Source organism: Takifugu rubripes, chromosome 8, assembly GCF_901000725.2.
Source record: "Takifugu rubripes chromosome 8, fTakRub1.2, whole genome shotgun sequence".
Lineage (NCBI taxonomy): Eukaryota > Metazoa > Chordata > Actinopteri > Tetraodontiformes > Tetraodontidae > Takifugu > Takifugu rubripes.
In genome coordinates this window covers 7,769,353-7,787,256 of record NC_042292.1, presented here as the reverse complement: position 1 = coordinate 7,787,256, position 17,904 = coordinate 7,769,353, and the positions used below count along the sequence as shown (strand labels likewise).

The following is a 17,904-nucleotide window of genomic DNA, read 5'->3' as shown; positions in this document are numbered from 1 at the left end:
AGACCTCCATCATGCAGGTCCCTATTTCCCCATTTCCCCACATATTGAAACTCATGCCTGTACAGTACCATATATATTGTATTGTACTGTATATAAGTAGCAGCAATACAAGCTTACATAATATACTAGGTTGTTTCATGATCAAAGCCACTTGGTCTTGATTGTTGGGAAATCAGTGTTCAGAGTCCCTTCGGAATCCAGAACATTTGGCCCATTATCAGCATTTCCTGAGAACTTCATGAAAATCCATACTTAACATTTTTGAGTTATTTGATAAAAGTCAAACATGCCAGTGATTACATGACCTCCGACCTTGAGGAGGTAATTATGCACATCTCAATGAAAGATTGTTGCAGATTGTTTATGCACAAGACAATCAGACCATCAGGATAAGAAATAGTATTAAAATGCAAAGAAATCAGGAATGTTAATGTTTTATCACTGAATCGTTGAATTTGACTAAAATAACTGAAGCTCACGTGGCTACTAGTAAATACCAGTGGAGCGATTTTACAACAGATAGAAATAGGAAATTCTGATTCAGAAATATGAAAAAAAACAAGTTCTTTCATAATAACTGGTTTTGTTTTTATAAATTTGGTGAACAATAAACAGCTTTATTTTATTTTTTTAAAACGAACAAAAAACTGCAGGCAATTGTATCAACAGTTTATTACATACTAGCTCTTAAAAACATTTTCCACATAAAAACACCGCAAATTGGTACATTTACAAAGCCTCGACGGTCTGAATTCATACAAAAACGATTACGTGATCGATCGTTACACAAGACTATTGTTACATTAAGTTCTGCCTGTGCTGTGGAGACGCGTACACGTGTTCCTAAGAACCTATATGCTGCTATCCAAGGTCATCATTTGGAGACATTTAGGCACTGACTGGACGATCCGATTAACCCTAAAAACTGACATTCAGGACCACAGCAATTCACCAGTTTGTCATGTTTCTGATAAAAAAACGTAGGCTCTGTCCAAGCTGTTACGGCTCAGCTTTCACCATGGAACAAGTGACACCAAAAAACAATTCTATGATCATCCTAAGAGTGTTCTAATCGACACCAATCACAAAGACCCCCCTTAGTTTCATTATTATTATTATTTTTGCAACGCTAATTCTCAATGAGTTCAAAATGCTGTGCACACACATGCAAATAAATTAACATGAAAAAAAGTAAACAGTTTCAAGAAAAAACAAATTCGACCTTCAAATTTCTTAAGTAAATGCAAACAGTTATACATTAGCAGCTTCAATCATGGTACATTCATGTTTCCGACTAAATTTAGTGCCGATCATCCGTTATATTCGTGCCGAGTTTCGAGAAACTAAGGTTATTGTGCAATATCGGGAAAATATGATAAAGAAACGGTGCACGTGGGGGGAAAAAAAATCACATCTAATGTCCTTTCAGCGTTCATGATGTTTAATCAGAATCCCAGCTGTTTTGGGTTACATAACCAGATTTTAGCATCCCCTCAGCTTGTCACTTGGGGCTGGGAACGTGAAGCGTGGAGCCAGCCAGCGGGGACCGTGGCGTGCTCTGGTAGGTGCGCAGCAGCACCTTGTGCTTGGTGGCGCCCTCCAAGCGGCAGGATTGCTGCTCCGCCAGGAACTCCTTGAGCCGGCTAGAGGTGAAGGTGAGAGTCTGACGCTTGAGCTTCATCAGGTAGGAGTCTTGCAGCCAGGCTTGGGCGAAGCAGTCTCTGGTTGCCGCACGAGCCCTGAAAACGGCAACGAGAATATCAACACCGCACAAACTGGCTCTGAATCAGATGCTCCCTGATCCAGGAAGATGCCTCACCAAGGGTAACTGCTCAGCATCTTTTTGAGGAAGGCAGAGGCGCTTTGAGACACGTTGGGGTAAAGTTTGCTCGGGTCAAACCTTGCAGCCAGGATCTTCGACTCCACCTGTCGAGGATCTTTATCTTCGAAGGGGAGTCGACCACTGAGCCTGTTTAGAAATAGAGAAGTCTGAAGAGTCAAGAGGATTCCGAGTTGGAAATTTTAGCTCCAGAAGCTCAAACATAAGTTTGTTTTTAACAGGTTTTCGCTGGAGAGAGTGTGTCTAAGCATACATGAACTCTTACATGATGTAAGTAATGATGCCGATGGTCCAAACATCCGCAGGAGGACCGACTACTTCACCTTTGATTACCTCAGGAGCTTCGATCGTGTCGAGGAAAGAAAACACAATTAGCATCAACAGGGGAACCACACGGACTCTAAGACAGAAGACCCCCGCCTCACCCATGTACTCCAGAGTTCCTGTCCTCGAGTCCTTTTGCTTGAGGCTGAGCGGGTTGAAGCTCTGAGCGCTCCCAAAGTCCACAATCTTGATGGCGTTGAGATTGGTCACCATGATGTTGTCTGGCTTCAGGTCCAGGTGGAGGACACGCCGGCTGTGGAGGTACTCCACTCCCTGCAATATCGGCACCAGGTAGCCCACGACATCATCCTCAGTGTAGCGGAACCTTTCAGGAGCAGAGACGCATATCTGTTACTAAACAGGCAGGAGGATCGGCCTGTATTTAAAATAAAGTTGACGGCAACGCTAGCTCTCACCTGTCGATGAGGCTGTGGAGAAGCTCTTTGCCTGTGCAGTACTCTGCCACCAGCACAAGGTAGCGCGGCGTGACGTATGCTTCGTGCAGAGCCATGATTTTGTCACTGTGAAGGGTTTTCAAGATCTCGTACTCCTTCAGGACTTCCTGTTTGTTCTCCTGAGTGTAGGGAACGATCTTCGCCATGAACATTTTACCCGTGCTGTTTTCCTGGCACTCTCGAATGATGCCAAAACGACCCCTGACACGAAGAATCAAAAGTAATTATTGCACCTGATCGTGAAATCAGGTGATGAGTCCTGCAGATGGGTCCAAAACGCCTCACCTGGCCTTCTCGTCCAGGAACGTGTAAGGTTTCTGAGGAATTCCCTGACGCAGCCCAGTCGAGGGTGTCACTCGTCCAGACGGGGTCCCCCTGGTTGGCGTAGTCGTCCCATCAACAAAGGGGCTTAGACTGGAGGTCTGGAGCACCTGCGGGGAAAAGATGATGGGAGTCGGGGCCGTGCGGGGGGTGACCACGGAGGTGACGGGGACGTATGTTGGCACCACAGGCTTGGTTGGTGTCAAAGGGGTGGTTACAGGAGGCGGTGGCAGTATGGGTGGTATTTTGGTCAGAGGGGACACCACGTTGACTGGACTCTGTGGTTTGGGCGTGATAAGAGGTGGAGGAATTTTAATGAGGGGTGATGAGGGAAACGAGGGGGATTTCTGACTGTCCTTGCTGGGTTTGGGCGGGTTTTCTGCACTAGATGGAGGTCGAGACAAACCGAGTTCCGTCTGGGACAGAGGTGGAGCTCCACCTTTTGGAGGGGAGGAAGTGGAAATAACAGTTCTGGGGGTGTTCTGGACTGGTTTCACTTCAGGTTCAGGCACTGGTTGAGGTTGAACTGGAACTGTCTTTACTTCTATTGTGGCAGGTGTAGCTCCTCCGCCTGTGAAAAACAGTCAGTCATACACCCAATTTTCAAAATTTGACACTCCAACAGCAGTCAGTCATTTTCATTCTGTGCCTAAAATACCTGCTGGGTCCAAACTCACGGGACCAGAACAGTTGCTGGAGGGTCCCTGTCCTGCCTTGTTGCTGCAGGTGACGCGGAACCTCAGAGTGCTACCAGGTGGGAGATCTGTGACATTGTAATAACAGTCAGTAACTCCAGTGGCCACGGTTGTCCAGTCAGGGTCACCTGAGAGAAAAGGAAAATGATAAATGAGTGAATTTGGAAGTTTCTGAATTTTTGGAGACGCGAGTTTTAACACACATTTTAAGTTTTAAGACAATAATTTATAAAAGAAAAGACCGTAGCAACACTTGCTATACTTCCTACTTTGGCCACTAGATGGAAGTGTTGTCAAAGTGAAGTGGAGTTTTTTTTACAGGCTGGAGGCAAAATGAGCAAAACGATTGTTTGGTACGTATGAACTATTGAAGCATCTTATTTCTTGCAGTTCAATGTAAATTAGGTGGTGACGTACACCGGCACAAGGAACAGAGTGCTGAAATGAAAGTTTTAAAAATGGTGATGAGGAACTTTTACTACGCTGGCTCACCTTCTGTATTTTTCTCCAGGGTGTAGCTGCATGGAGACTTGGTGTCTGCCGGCTTCCAAAGCACCAGGGCTGTGTTATTGTATGTCTGGGCAACTTCAGGGGTCCCTGGACGCTTTGGGACAGCTTCAAAAGAGCATTCAGAAACTGTCATCACAGCATTGATCAGTGTTATTTGGAAAATTTGGAAAATAATCTAATTTATGGTTTGAGTTTTATGAAATTTGACACACAGTTTTGTCCAGCTGCTCAGTGGTGAAGGGGGAGACACACAGGATGAGGGACTTAGATTAATGGCATTTCAAGAGCCGTGACAAATACATTTGATCTCCACAGATGATTGCATCTGATAAATGGGAAATAAATCCTCCAGTAGAAGAAAACCAAAAACTGATCAGTGTGTTGTTCCGCAGCAGCATGGGGAGAATGAAAATGTTGTTGTTGTCGTCGGAGCTGATTCAGCCGAGAAACCTCAGATGACATTTCTGTATAATATTTATAAATCTAAAAACAGAAATTCAATCTAGCGTGAGGCATTCATTTATCCTGGCGCGCTATTCAATAATAACTATGGCACATGCTAGAATATAGACTGTGATTTGCTTGTAAATTGAATGCACGACTGTAATTTGCAGCTAGTTAGAAGATATCTCAGTGGCGACAGACTCAGCAAGCTACTTACAAGCTACAGACAATGTGCAGGAGGTGGTGATCGTAGCAATGGGGTTGGTAGCCACGCATTCGTAAACTCCGTCGTCTTTCTGGTTGGACTTTATGATCTGGAGGATCTGCCTGCCATCTGGGTGGGATACGAGGCTCATTCTGTCATCCACCTGCAATGGCTTCCGATCTGGGAAAATATCGCAATGAATGAATGAATAATGAAGTAAATAATCAATAGCAAAGCTCGCTGAACCCAATAAACTGGCACTCTGTTACCTTTCCTCCATGTAATTCTAGGAAGTGGACTTCCAGCTGGGAGACAGCTCAGAGTGACAGGTTCCCCCTCTGATAAGACGCTGTCCTTCAGCTTGATGTGGAACACAGGGGCAAAATCAGAAGCAGAACGGATAAACTGCTGTTCCTCTTTGTGGGTTAATGAGGACAGATCAGGCTGGGACGGCGTCTTGTCTTTCCTACTCCTGGTCAAACCCCACCTGTCCCATCTTGACCGTCTGTCACTCTCAGTGACTTTTTCAGACGGGAGGCTGGAAGTTGATTCAATCGAATCCTTGGATGCAGTGGCGCCGGTCTGCTTCGCCAGTTGATTCTCAGGTATTCCCATTCCCTTTAGTCCTCGCCCTTCTGAGTGGGAATGGCGATGGCGAGCAAACACAGGTGTCCGTTTTCCATCGGGATCATCGTTCCTCTCTTCGGACTGACTGCGGATTTTTGAGGATAATCCTGCCACTTTGTTCTCAAACTTGTGCCGTATTGCCATGATGGGCGAATCAGTCAGTCTCGTTGTATCTTTCTGTCCCAGATCCTTCTGACTCCCAACGGTAGCTTTATCCTTCCTGTCTGCCGACTGAGTTCTCACTTTTGCAGATATTTCTGCCACCTTGGACTCAAACTTCTGCCTCATGGCAGAAACGGATGACTCAGCAGCTTTTCTTTGTTCTCTTTCATCCTGTTGTCTTTTCGAGCGACTCGGCTCGTTTGTATCCAAAGACTTGCTGCGACCAACAGACCACGAAACTCTCTTGTTCACGGCCGATTCCTGAACATCTGGATGCCTTCCTTCCTTTGGCTTCTCTCCCGTCTTATCAGTTGAAGATGACCTCTTGGATCGCAAGGAAAACCTTCCAATGAGGCCAAGGCCTGGCTCCTTATCCTCTGCTCTCAAATCTTGGACAGATTTGGATTTTTCCTGTAGTCCCCTGGATACCATTTCCAGGGGTGCCCCTTTCGGCCCTGGCCTATAAACCTCCTCGGCCCTGTCTGCCCCCTTTCGGCTCAGCGTTGGTGACTTCTCTTCTGATTTATTTCTGGTCAGTTTCCGGAGGCCTCGGGTTAAAGACGACTCGCGCTTCTTGAAACGGGCTTCAAAGATCTCCTCCGAGTCGATGTTTTTGATATCCGTCCGCAGCACAGGCTGGCGAGGGGTGGTGGAATTAGATATTGCAGATGCTGAAGGTCCGACCATAGTTGCTACCTTGGAAAACACTGCCGGATGTTCAGGAAGAGCTGGGATGTTGGTAGAATTTATACTATTTGTACTTCCTTTATCCACGGTATTTGGTCTGGGCTGGGCCTTATCAGACAAAGGAGCAACACATGCCGATGACATTTTACTATTTTTTCTACTTTCTTTCTCTTCCTGATAGTCCTTTTCATTAATATACAACTCCTGCGTGTCTTTTCTCTCCTCATCTTCATCATCTTCCTCTATCACAATTATAGGAGTAATTACAGAAGGTGATTTAGCCTCAGATTCTCCATAATCTGCCATTGCCAATTGGGTTTTGGTCCTTTCCTCCCAAGTACCATCTGCTTTCTTTTTCACATGGTGCGTGTCATCAAGTTCTCTCACTTTGTTCTGCTTTGGTTGTTGGTCCAATTCAGGTTTTTGGAACGTGAAAGAGGTCTTTTTTGTAGGCGAGGCAGATTCCGGTGTGGTTTGCTCTGTAAGTGCAGACATTGAGGTTGCTTCTTGGAGCTTCTTATCTTCTAGACTCCCATTTCCAACTAATGGGATTTCTAAGGGGGCTCCATACCTGCGATGCAGGGGCATTGGTTCTGAATCACCCTGATTGAAGGAGGCACTTTTGCGAAAAAGTTTCGTCTGTGGCTTGTCCTCCAATGGACTTTCAGAGGATGCTGCTCTGGCCAGTGTTGATGGCCCTGTTCTGGATCTCCTCAGATTCCGATCAAGGGATCCCGTGCTCCTCTCATCTTCTATGCCAAGGGTCTCAAACAATGGCCCACGAAGACCGCTCATCTTTTTATCCACGTTTCCTCCTCTGAGCAATCGCTGTCTCATTAGTTCCAGTTTCAGGGCATATTCCTCCTGGCTTATCTTTGCCAGGCCAGGGCTTGGACTGCGATTGGGGAGCTCCATTGAAACAGCCTTTTTCAGGCTTTTGTTTGTCAATTCTGAACCGGAGGAATTTCCCTCTTCAGATTCAACATGGAGAAGCAATGCCGAGTCTGCGGAACTGCCTCTCCTCATGGTTGTCCTCCTGGCTTTTGTCTCAGAATCTTCTGACTCCACACTAGATCCTTTCTTGAGGGGTGCTCGTTTTGCCTTTTCTATTTTCTCCTCATTTTGAGCCTCTTCATCTTGTGGGATGTTTTGATTGGCCGTCGAGACCCTTGTGTCATCTGCCTTTCGAGTCCTATCACAAAATCTGTCATTGTACCCCATCTGTGATGCAGTGACATCTTCATCCCCGGGGATCTCATTAAGGGAGACCCTGGAACTTGAAAAAACTACTGAAAGTGGCATTGGGATAAAAGGAAGTTCATCGACATCTGCATCTGAATCCGAGGAAGAGGAGGGTGGCGGGGAGCCTTCCTTTAAATGTCGAGCCACAGCGATGGAGACATGGTTGGATGACTCATCCAGAAGCTCCGGAATTGTCCGCATCACCATCTTGGATTTATAGCTGATAAGAGACCGCTAAAAAAACAGAAGCAATCAAATATTTTTTTCATTTTAGAATCAACAGAATTATTGATAATAATGCCTACAATCATAATCAGTTAAACATATCTTATTTTCAATGAATTAGGTCGGAAGATATACAGTATGTTTAACTGATAGCATCAGGAGTTAGCTGACCTGCCATCGCCTTCGAGACAAAACTTGCTTCAACATCGCTGTGTTGATGCTTTTATTTGTCGGTGACTGCTGCATACAAAAGATAAGCGTCAACAAAAACATTAATGCATGGGTGAAAATGGCTGTGGCCGGACGTCCTAATCACTCACAACTGGAAAGAAGACATAATAAGACAGATGTAATCATCTCAATGGGAAGTTTACCTGGATTTCTCTGTGGACGGCCGCGTAAACACAAACATAAACATTACTCAGCACTTTTACACACCAAGATTAAGGCATTCTGAGTGAATCTCCTAAATGAAAATACACACCTTGAACCAAGGATGACGAAGGCATTCGGCAACACTGGGCCTCCTGGGAGAGTGAAAGAGCTCTGTATGAGGTTGCAGAATATGGAGACACAATCGGAGATATTTCTCACATGCTTACAGTCTGTCCACCACCAGAAGCTTGATGACAAACCCCTTAGCTTCTCTGCAGAGGTCAGAAAACATGCTCTCCTCAAACGCCACGTTGTAGTTCCGGATATTCAAGGCAGTGGCTCTGTCATTCTCACCGGCAAAAGGAGACACGCCAGTCAGGCTGAAATACAAATTTTGTGGTGATTCCCCCATTTTATTCAGATTGTAAATACACTTATTGGATGAATGAAATAAATAGATTATACCAGAGGTAAGTGATGACACCGACGGGCCTGTGGGGGTTCAGGAGACACCAAGAATGATTCAGCACATTTTTATTATGCTGCAGAATCACTGTGATTTTATACCCTGGAGAGAAGGTGGCTCACCATATGTCTGTTGCTGTGGAGATGGGAGTTTGGTTCACGATCTCTGGCGCGATGTATTCCGGCGTGCCATATTTACAGTAGTACTCTTCTGACGGGTCCAATCTGATCGCATTGCCGAAGTCGCATATGCGGATTTGATCGCTCGCAGGACTTGCCATCAAAATGTTTTCAGGCTAGAAGAAGGAAGACCAAAGGTTTAGTGCTGGAGTCTGAATCCCCCCCAAAAAACATTTAAATGATGTCACAGGCGAGACGGACCTTCACATCAAGGTGGGCAATGTTTTTCTTGTGAAGGTACCACAGACCTTCCAAAACCTGCTGAATGCTACAGCGGATCTGAGGAGAAACAAAGGGTGAACGTGAGCATTATGTAAGGATGGTGCAGTGCAGTCAGCACAAATACGCTAACCTCCAGCTCTTTGACTGCTGTTTTCTTGGCCATTCGCTCCAGCAGCTCCTCATGACATCTTCACACTGCAGTTGAGGAAAAACAAAAAGGAAAGCAAGGGAGCAGTGACAAATGAATTATAAATGGGGAAAACTCCCACACATCCAATCCTTCGTTAACTTCGCTCATCGGCGATGAGTCAGAAAGGAGAATCTGTGATCTGCTTCATTCCAGCCTCCAGGGGTACCCGGAACGAGGATTAGTGGATTGGATTCATTCTCGACTGATTTTTCAAATGCTGTGGAAGGATACAGCTCGGTGATGAGCACCACCACGTTCTTCTTCTCAAAGACGTCATGGAAATAGAGGATCCTCTCATTGTCCAGCTCAGACAGCAGCTCCATCTCTCTGAGAGCCAGGGCTTTTCTCTTGCCTCGTGCACACATGAACTTGGCAGCAAATTCGGCCTTTCCCTTTTTCTGAGTTACCCTCTTCACGTACGAGAAGGCACCCCTACATCAGAGAGGGGAGACTTTTGGGGTTATTAACATAAAATCAAGGCAGATTAGACGATCATTAGTAGATCGCACACACACACAAAAAAACTGGAGATCATATAATTCCATCATGAAATATTGATTATTTTGTCCTTCCCCTTCAGTAGAACAGGAGAGTGGAGAGACAAGAACATATCTGTGGCATTTGGTCCACGGTTTTTGTTCCCTCCACTAACCGGTGTGAATCATTGCTCATCTGTAAACAGGTGCAGACCCCTCCCTGTCCGCTTGAGAGCTCAGACGCACACTAGCATCAAAGTACACTCACCGCCCGATCTCTTTGTGAATGTCATAGTAATCCACAAGATGCCTCATCTTCCTCAGAATGGTTCCTTCGTCATCCATTGGCTCCGCCTCTTGTTTCCTCTCTGCAGGGAGTACCATCATGCATCTTCAGCTTAGTTAGCATAGCTGTAAATGGGCGGTTGTTGTTCTGCTGACCTGTGTGGACCATCAGCTCAGCCTTGCAGGAGTTGGCACCAGCCAGGTTCTTGGCAGTGCAGGTGTACACACCGGAGTGTTCGGGGCAAGCGTTGAGAATGACCAGAGAATATTCCGGATCATCGTAGACAAAGGTGAAGTGGCTGCTCTCCTTGAGGAGGACATCGTCCTTCAAAAAGCAATCACATTAAAATGGGTTGTAATGTACAGGCTGATCTTACAGGCACAGCTGAGTCCAAAGGTGATACCTTATACCACAGAATATCCGGGTCAGGCTTCCCTTCAACCACAACAGCCAAACGTGACGTCTCGCCCACATACACATCCACATCCTCCATGATTGTTTCAAACTTTGGGCGCACTGTAACAGGAATAGAATAAAATCATGATGTGCCAAAAATGGTTATTGGGTGCTTTGCTTGCCCTAACTAAACCCACCTGCCAGAGCCAGCTGAAGGGCGCAGAGGTCGCTCCCAAACTGGTTGCTCGCCGTGACCACCAACTGGCCCACATCAGTGCTGCGTACTCGTTGGAGCGTCAGGGTGTGTTGGTCATCATCTGGCATGCTCATCTCGTACATCCCTGGCTTGCTGGTCAACACCACCCCCCTCCTGTGGACGACAACACGTTGAAACATGTTTGTTGTAGAACTTAAAATACCTCTCTACTTCAGTCGGCTTTAACTGGGGAATTCATGTGGTGGACAGCAACTGACCGTTTCCAGGTGACAACAGCGTGCACATGGTTCAGTGTGATGCTGATGCTCGCCGTTTGGTTCTCCACCACGTAGACAATGTCGGGTTTCTCCAGAATGATTGGTGCTTTTCTTAAATAAGGGCCTGCAGCAGGACCATAACATGCCGTGGTGAAACAGATCATCTAAAATTGTGGTGAAAACCCACAACCTCCCTTTGCTTTGGTACCTCGGTCCAGAAGCTGGATCAGATCTGTGGAAGGAGACGGTTTGCTCAGGGTCTTCCCGGTGGATGCCAGCACTCTGAAAGCATAGCGTACTCCTTTGGACAAATTGGTGATGGTGTAGTTGGTCTCCTTCAGGTTAGAGGCCACAACAGACCACTGAATGGAGCCCAGAGGCTGCTGCTGAACCACGTACAACAAGGAACCAGAATCTGTACACACAAATGGATTTTAGTCCAGCAAAAATCTCTATCTTTTATCACAAGAAACCACAGAACCCACCAAGAGAAGGGTCGAGCCTCTTTGGCTTCTTCCAGTTGATTGTTATAGTTTTCCCTGTAATGGTCTCGATCACTGGAGGACCATCAGGAGCTTCAGGGACAATGTCTATTAAAATAATAAAATAGGAATGATTAAAAAAAAAGTAACAGAAACAGAATAATGAATGTGACAGTGATTTTATACCTGTGACATATAGATGGGCATAGCAAGCCGCTTTGCCCACTTTGTTGGAGATGACGGCCTTGTAGACGCCTCCATGAGCGTGGCAAGCGCTCCTGATGACCAGACTGTGGACATCCCTGTCTGAAGAGCATAAGCAGTTTTATTATTGACCATCACACCTCACACTGTGGTCTAATTGGCGAGTTATTTGCTTACGCTGGGTCATTTTACGCTCTTCGCTGCTCTCTATGCGTTTGCTGTTGTGGTACCAGCTGATGGTCGGGTACGGGAGGCCGGCTACCTTACACCTCAGCACCACCTCTTTGCCCTCAACAACCTCCACATCAGCCAGCGGCTTTAGGAAGTCTGGCATGGTCCGCCGCTCCACTTCACTCTCCAGAACCTCAGGCTCTTCTGGGATGGATGGCATTTTCTCCATCTTTGCCCTGACGGAAGGCAGAACAGATTGTTCAGAAAGGACAAATATGTCGCCATCTTTCAGTGACCCGGAGGTTCAGTCGTTTCCATCTGATTTTTTCCTCTTACATATGAGAGGAGATGGCAGCTCGCTGTTCCTGCATGTAGAGCTCGGCGGTGCATTCAGACTTTCCGTGGATGTTCTGGGCGACTGCAGTGTAGAAGCCCTCGGTGTCATTGCTGACGTGGTTGATGATGAGGGAGTGACGACCGCCATCTTGAAGGATGCGGAATTTCTCCCCCTCTTCCACTTTCGTCTCTGCAATAACACGATGGACAATGAAACCTCTGTGGCCATTTGGGGCGGGGGGTGTTAACTGACAAAATACCAGCTTGAAACAGATTCTTACCAAAGTGCATCCATGTGACCCGGGGAGCAGGAGAGCCGCTCACCTTGCAGTCAAACCGGGCACTGCGGCCTTCAACGACCTCCAGGATATCCAGTTTACGGGTAAAGAGAGGCTCCCTGGATGGCATGACTCTCAGGTTTGCACTCGAGGTCAACTCATCTGCGAATGAGAGACATATTCAAGTGAGTGAAGGCAAATACGAGAAGAGGCAGACCAAGATGAAATGTTAAATTTGTAGTTTTGTTGCCCTAAAATATGCCAACGGTCTTTGGCGTTCACCTTTGGCTGTGCTCAGCTTGCACGTGTACCTTCCACTATCATCTTCATGCACTGAATTCAGCAGCAGGCGGCACCTGTGTTAAAATAGTTCCAATAACACCAAAAATCATGAGGAAAAAGAGATCAAAGTTGTAGCTTTGCGTTCGGACCATCTTGGTATGTTTGATGTCACCTCTTGCCATCGAAGTGCATTTTACAGTTGAGTAGTGCCGGCTGGATCAGCTTCCCGTTCGACAGCCAGTCGACATCCACATCTGGGGCTCCTGCCACATGACACTCAAGCAGGACCGACTCGCCAGCCCTAACCGCTACATCGGTCACCTCCCTGGTGATCATTAGCATTGTCTCTCCTGCACCTGTAAACACACAGGGTTACCCCAGGGGGATAAATCAGGATGAAACAGACCGTCCAAGCCACCACTGCTCACCTCTGACGTCCACTCTGCACTCTGCCTGCTTGGTTCCATATTCATTGATTATTCTGCAGACATAAAGCCCTGTGTCTGACCTATGAACCGAGCTGATTCTCATTTCGATGGTGCCATCATCTGTCTGCCGCAAGGCAAACCGGCCCATTGTCTTCACTGGGACTTTGTCCCTCAACCTAGGTCAACGTAAAGTAGCTGTCACAATGGTTTAATGTGGGGGAACGGGAGGTGACTTTGGGCTGAGGTAGCAGCTCCCCAGTGTCTGCAGAGATGGCACTTGACCATAAAACATACCAATACACCATGGGCTTGGGCTGCCCAGCGACCTTCGCTGAGACGACCACATCTTGACCTTCAGTAACTGCTTGGTCATATGGTGCCATCTTTTTAAAGGAGCATCACAAAGCTAAGTATCACAGCTATGGAACGTACTCAAAGTATTTCATTTTTGAGTCACACTGTCCAACCTGAAATGAGGGCGGGTCTCTAAAGTGGACGTTTTTACAGGATGCGAGCGAGTCCCCGAGCGCCATCACCTCCTCCCGGGGGCTTAGGCACTCCTCCACTGACAGAGACAGACTACATTCCAGCTCTGAAAGAGCATCAAACTAGATATAAATATGAGACCTCAGCTACCACGTCCCCGCAAAAAAAGTCAGGTCCAATTTGAATGTGTGTATTACAAGCAGATCTCTTTGAAAACCTTTAGCCAGGAACAATCTGTCAAAGCTCCCATGTTTACAGTCTTTGCTTGCTTGGGTGGAGATCTTTGCCAACATAAGCAGTTGGCAACATCAAGTAGATACACAAGTGGGCCATCAAAACACACACACACACACACACACACACACACACACACACACTGCACTGGGACCTCTCTGAAGTGGCCGTAACTGAACAGATAATGAATTAATCCCTTAATCCCTGACCCAATCATTCATGAATTCCCAGGGAGATCCAGAACAGTTGCTGTGCATGGCAACTTCAGAAGCCATACCGAGCCAGAATGATTTCACTTGTAGTCACAGGGAGGAATCTAATTGACTGACACAAAACAATATCTTTTCAGCAATTGTGCCACTCTGTTTTCGCAATGCAGTTTTTTGTGGGTTTTTTTTTTACTTCTCATTTCCTCCAGAGGAACCTAAAACTGAGACATCTGACAGAGGCATGAGCATGCACATTTGAAACAAATACGATCCACCAGCTGAGGAGAAGTAGACTGTCTTTCTATAACAGGGAACAGCAGAGAGAAGAGAGGAGAGGAGTGCACAAATGGTGCTGCGAAATGGAAAAACAGGGTCACTGGCTGGAAGAGGCAGGTCCCCATTCTCCATGCAAGTAAAAATGTGACAATTTCTATGATTATACATGGAAAAATGGAAATAATAAAGCAGAGAACTGACCTGGAGTCACATCTTTGAGCAGCGTTGGGGCTGCAGATCCCAAAAGTATTTACACAAACCTGCCAACAGTTACACAACCGCCATCTGACACGAACCTTCCAGGGTTTCCTGTCACTTCCATATTCTTTACCATTGATGACATCCTGAGACTCTTGTGCACACGCACACGCATGCACGCAGACACACACCTCAAAAAGTTGGGAACATCTTCAGTTCCTGTGATGTTTTATGAAGAAATAACACGAATACAGTGTTAATCTCTTCCACCAAAGACATCTTTTTTAGCCCACAAATCACTCTCTCAAAGCTCTACTCACAAAATGACTCACAAAATCGCCCACCACCTTTTCCATTTAGGAGCCCACTGAAATCTCTGACAAAGAAAAAAAAACCCTTCATGATTGCAGCAGTAATCTTGTATGAGGACATAGACCAGACTGCAATTACCCAAGAGAACAAGAGGGTGGCTAAAAATACCCCCGCTTGTTACACTCCACTGACCTAATAAGGGAACACAGGTCCTGTGCTGCTGCTGAGCCACAGTCAATGTGTACATTTGTTGAGAAGCTGATTCAACACACGCTGCGCAGTCTGAACTCAGACAACGCATATCATAAAGGCTGTGCCCGCCGGGAGGGCTCCGGAGAGCATTTGGGTTTGAATGGTTTTCAGATGGCACCAAAGGGAGCTCAGGGGCTTTAAGAATTCATGTGTTGCCATGGTAACTCTGGCTGCCAGGAGCCCCATAGACAGGATGCTGAGCTCAGGCAGGCCTTTGTATTCATTAAAAGGGAATGTGGGGTGAAGAAGGGCTGGATCCATGAACATTAGTGCACGTCACATCATGTGACTCATCTGTTATGTTTGTATCGTCGTATCTGCCTACGGCTCAGTCTCACCTGGCTGGATGTCAAGGGTGGCGCTACAGGACGCTGTCCCGGCTGGATTGACAGCTGTGACGCAGTATGACCCGACGCTGCTCGGACTCATCTGCTTTATCAGCAGACTGTGAGTGTCTCCCTCAGATGAAACCACGTGGAAAGCATCGCTCTGGATCGCACCATTATTCTTCCTCCATGTTACTGAGGAGGCAGCAAAGGTAAAAAAATAAAATAAAAAAATTCACTTGTAGGAAAAAAAGAACCTAACAAAACCTCCCACAGAAAAGCACACAGCTCAGCCCACACAACACCATAACTGATTTTTTTTTTTCTGTGGGGTGGGGGGGGACTGAAGTTGCTTATGTGACTAAACCATGGAGACAAATAATTGTTCTCCAAAGTTTTACCTGTAGGGGGCGGCCTCCCCGTAATTACACATTTGAGTACGATAGCTGCACCGCTGGTTGCCACTGTGTCCTGGATTTGAGTCTTAAACCTGGGGCCCTCGGCAGTCCCCTCACCAACAGACAGGTCTGGATCACCTGACGATGACAGGTCGTGTTAAAGTGGAATTTCCTGCTGCACTCACCACTATTCCAAGTGGGTCAGCCCCCAGGATAATCCTGATCTAGTTTCTGGTTTTTAGGTCTCCGAGTGAGGAAAGTTATGTCACTGAGACTAAAAAATAGATCCTGAACGTCCATGAACAAGAAGTCCACATTTAAGAGGGCTAAATAAATACTTCGTGTTACATTACATGGAGCATCACATCTGATAATTATGCTCATCTGAAATCATTACAAGCTTGAATTTCACGTAAAATTCACCCCCAGAACTTAAAGACGGAGCCAGCTCAGGCAGGCTCAACGAGGAGCTAAGGTTACACAGTTTGCTACTGTACTTGCTATAAATTAACAGTAAAAGAAGGATCTGCCTCCACTTTCAGTGGAGTGTTAAAATAAATCCTCTGCACATCGAGTGAGGAACTTTCAGTAATTGCTAACAAATTAAGGTAAAACATTTCAATAAGTAAAAGTGAAGGACCATTTTAGATCGATCCACTGATGTGATTGGTGCCTTGCCTTTGTCTGGAGTTCCAGGACCCATCTCACTCTGGAGAACTCTCCCCTCTTTCTGACGAGCTTTGGTTCCTTTGTTCCTTATATCAGGACCACATTCTGTCTCCATGGGCTCATTCTCCACCAGAATAGTCGGGATGCTCATCTTTGCAGCTCGACATGTCTGACTCGCCTCTGCCTTCCTTCTTTTGAGAAGGGGGCTAACAGACAGGGCGGGCGATGGGGTCATTTGGAAGGGCTTGGGAGGACACGGGGACCCAGGTTCCCTCGCGGTTAAAGGGGTAGCTCGTTTCCCATGTGAACTGCATGATCGAGGTCTTGTAGCTGCTTTTGAATCCGTGCCTCCCATGGGTGATTTTTGACCTGTGGCAGCAAATGCATCTTTGGGGGTGGAGTGAAAGTTTGGTTTCGTTTCCCTGCAAATAAAGACATAAAACACTTATGTAACACGTTTCAGCAAAGAGGCACAGACAGAATATTAAAGAGATTTTTCCCCTGGTTAAATAAATGTTAAACAGACAATAAATAATCACACATTAACAAACCTGCTGTGACTTGTCCCAATGGCTGTTGGCAGTGGTTGTCCTGGTAACTGATGAACTGGTGTTGTCGCCATGGCAACAGGGCTGTGCACTGTGCTTCCCTGTGCTGAGCTGTCCGCTGGGTTTCCCCGGATGTCCGGATGTCTCCGACCTTTGACCTCCAGGGTCATCTGTGACTTGCCTTCCCTCTCCCCAGCCTCCCTCTCCCGCACGGCTCGCTCCCTCGCTTCTAACTTTTGAACCACCTGGGGCGGAATGGGCTCCACTTTCTCCGCAGCCAGCCTGTCTTTTGGTGACAGTTGCTCCATGGAATAAGCCTTCTTCAAGCTCGGCTTTCCCACAAGCTTCTTGATTCTCTGGAGCTCTTCTGCGAACTTGCTCTGGTAGTTCTGGACAATCTGGGAATAATTGGTCTTGTCCTCCAATGAGGAAGCTCGTTGCTTGAACGTGGCTCTTTTCTGGGCTGCACCCTGCAGAATTCTGACCTCCTCTCCGCTGGGGCCTCCATTCTTCCTCCCATCATCACTTGAATTGTGACAAGCTACTCGGCTTCCAACAGATCCACCAGGCTTCTCCGAACTTGCCATGCGGGTCTCAAAAGCTCGGACTTTGTCTAAGATCTTAGGTCCCTGATGAGCGGGTTTAACATTTGATGGATCATGTCTTTCAGACTTGGGATCTGAAGGGTTTTCTTTGTCCAGGTTGCGGTTTGGGATGGTGTTTGAGTGGGAATTGGCAAGCGGCTGGGGAGAAAACAAGGGGGCATGGGGGGAGAGCTCCTGTGATTCTTCAGCAGTTTGAGTCCTAGAGGAGTGGGGATTGAGGGGGAAATGGAGGTGTGACGTTAGAGCACTAGTGCAGCTGCTGCAGGTGTTGGAAGAGTCATACAGGTGCAGGCAAACTTCCATGTCACTGTCTTATGTTGGAATTTTGGTTTTCACCTGTGCTCTTTGACAGTGTCTCATTATAAGAGAACAAGTAAAGTAATGAAAAGTCAGACAAAGGCTTAAAAGC

General features: G+C 46.6%; 1 protein-coding gene across 16 annotated transcripts in view; it reads right to left on the bottom strand.

The window, feature by feature from the left end:
• Positions 1-657: 657 nt before the first annotated feature.
• Positions 658-17,904, bottom strand: part of spega (striated muscle enriched protein kinase a) — a 27,515-nt gene continuing 10,268 nt past the window's right edge. For 12 of the 16 annotated variants that reach the window (XM_029840855.1, XM_029840858.1, XM_029840860.1 and 9 more), the window contains 35 exons: positions 16,894-17,694; positions 16,352-16,764; positions 15,677-15,811; positions 15,288-15,470; positions 12,727-12,910; positions 12,555-12,628; positions 12,276-12,434; positions 11,995-12,184; positions 11,665-11,894; positions 11,470-11,589; positions 11,287-11,391; positions 11,010-11,216; positions 10,802-10,925; positions 10,525-10,697; positions 10,335-10,447; positions 10,087-10,255; positions 9,914-10,013; positions 9,401-9,601; positions 9,110-9,167; positions 8,959-9,036; positions 8,701-8,873; positions 8,578-8,604; positions 8,340-8,492; positions 8,222-8,264; positions 7,909-7,977; positions 5,064-7,746; positions 4,807-4,974; positions 4,128-4,250; positions 3,599-3,763; positions 2,905-3,511; positions 2,581-2,820; positions 2,266-2,489; positions 2,106-2,181; positions 1,820-1,969; positions 658-1,739 (listed from right to left, as the gene is read on the bottom strand). In XM_029840855.1, coding sequence (XP_029696715.1) covers positions 1,502-1,739; positions 1,820-1,969; positions 2,106-2,181; positions 2,266-2,489; positions 2,581-2,820; positions 2,905-3,511; positions 3,599-3,763; positions 4,128-4,250; positions 4,807-4,974; positions 5,064-7,746; positions 7,909-7,977; positions 8,222-8,264; positions 8,340-8,492; positions 8,578-8,604; positions 8,701-8,873; positions 8,959-9,036; positions 9,110-9,167; positions 9,401-9,601; positions 9,914-10,013; positions 10,087-10,255; positions 10,335-10,447; positions 10,525-10,697; positions 10,802-10,925; positions 11,010-11,216; positions 11,287-11,391; positions 11,470-11,589; positions 11,665-11,894; positions 11,995-12,184; positions 12,276-12,434; positions 12,555-12,628; positions 12,727-12,910; positions 15,288-15,470; positions 15,677-15,811; positions 16,352-16,764; positions 16,894-17,694 — 8,956 coding nt within the window. In that variant the 3' untranslated portion in view covers positions 658-1,501. Of the gene's footprint in view, positions 1,740-1,819; positions 1,970-2,105; positions 2,182-2,265; positions 2,490-2,580; positions 2,821-2,904; positions 3,512-3,598; positions 3,764-4,127; positions 4,251-4,806; positions 4,975-5,063; positions 7,747-7,908; positions 7,978-8,221; positions 8,265-8,339; positions 8,493-8,577; positions 8,605-8,700; positions 8,874-8,958; positions 9,037-9,109; positions 9,168-9,400; positions 9,602-9,913; positions 10,014-10,086; positions 10,256-10,334; positions 10,448-10,524; positions 10,698-10,801; positions 10,926-11,009; positions 11,217-11,286; positions 11,392-11,469; positions 11,590-11,664; positions 11,895-11,994; positions 12,185-12,275; positions 12,435-12,554; positions 12,629-12,726; positions 12,911-12,982; positions 13,146-15,287; positions 15,471-15,676; positions 15,812-16,351; positions 16,765-16,893; positions 17,695-17,904 lie in introns of those variants that run through there. The other 4 variants (XM_029840857.1, XM_029840856.1, XM_029840859.1 and 1 more) reach the window with 4 other exon arrangements.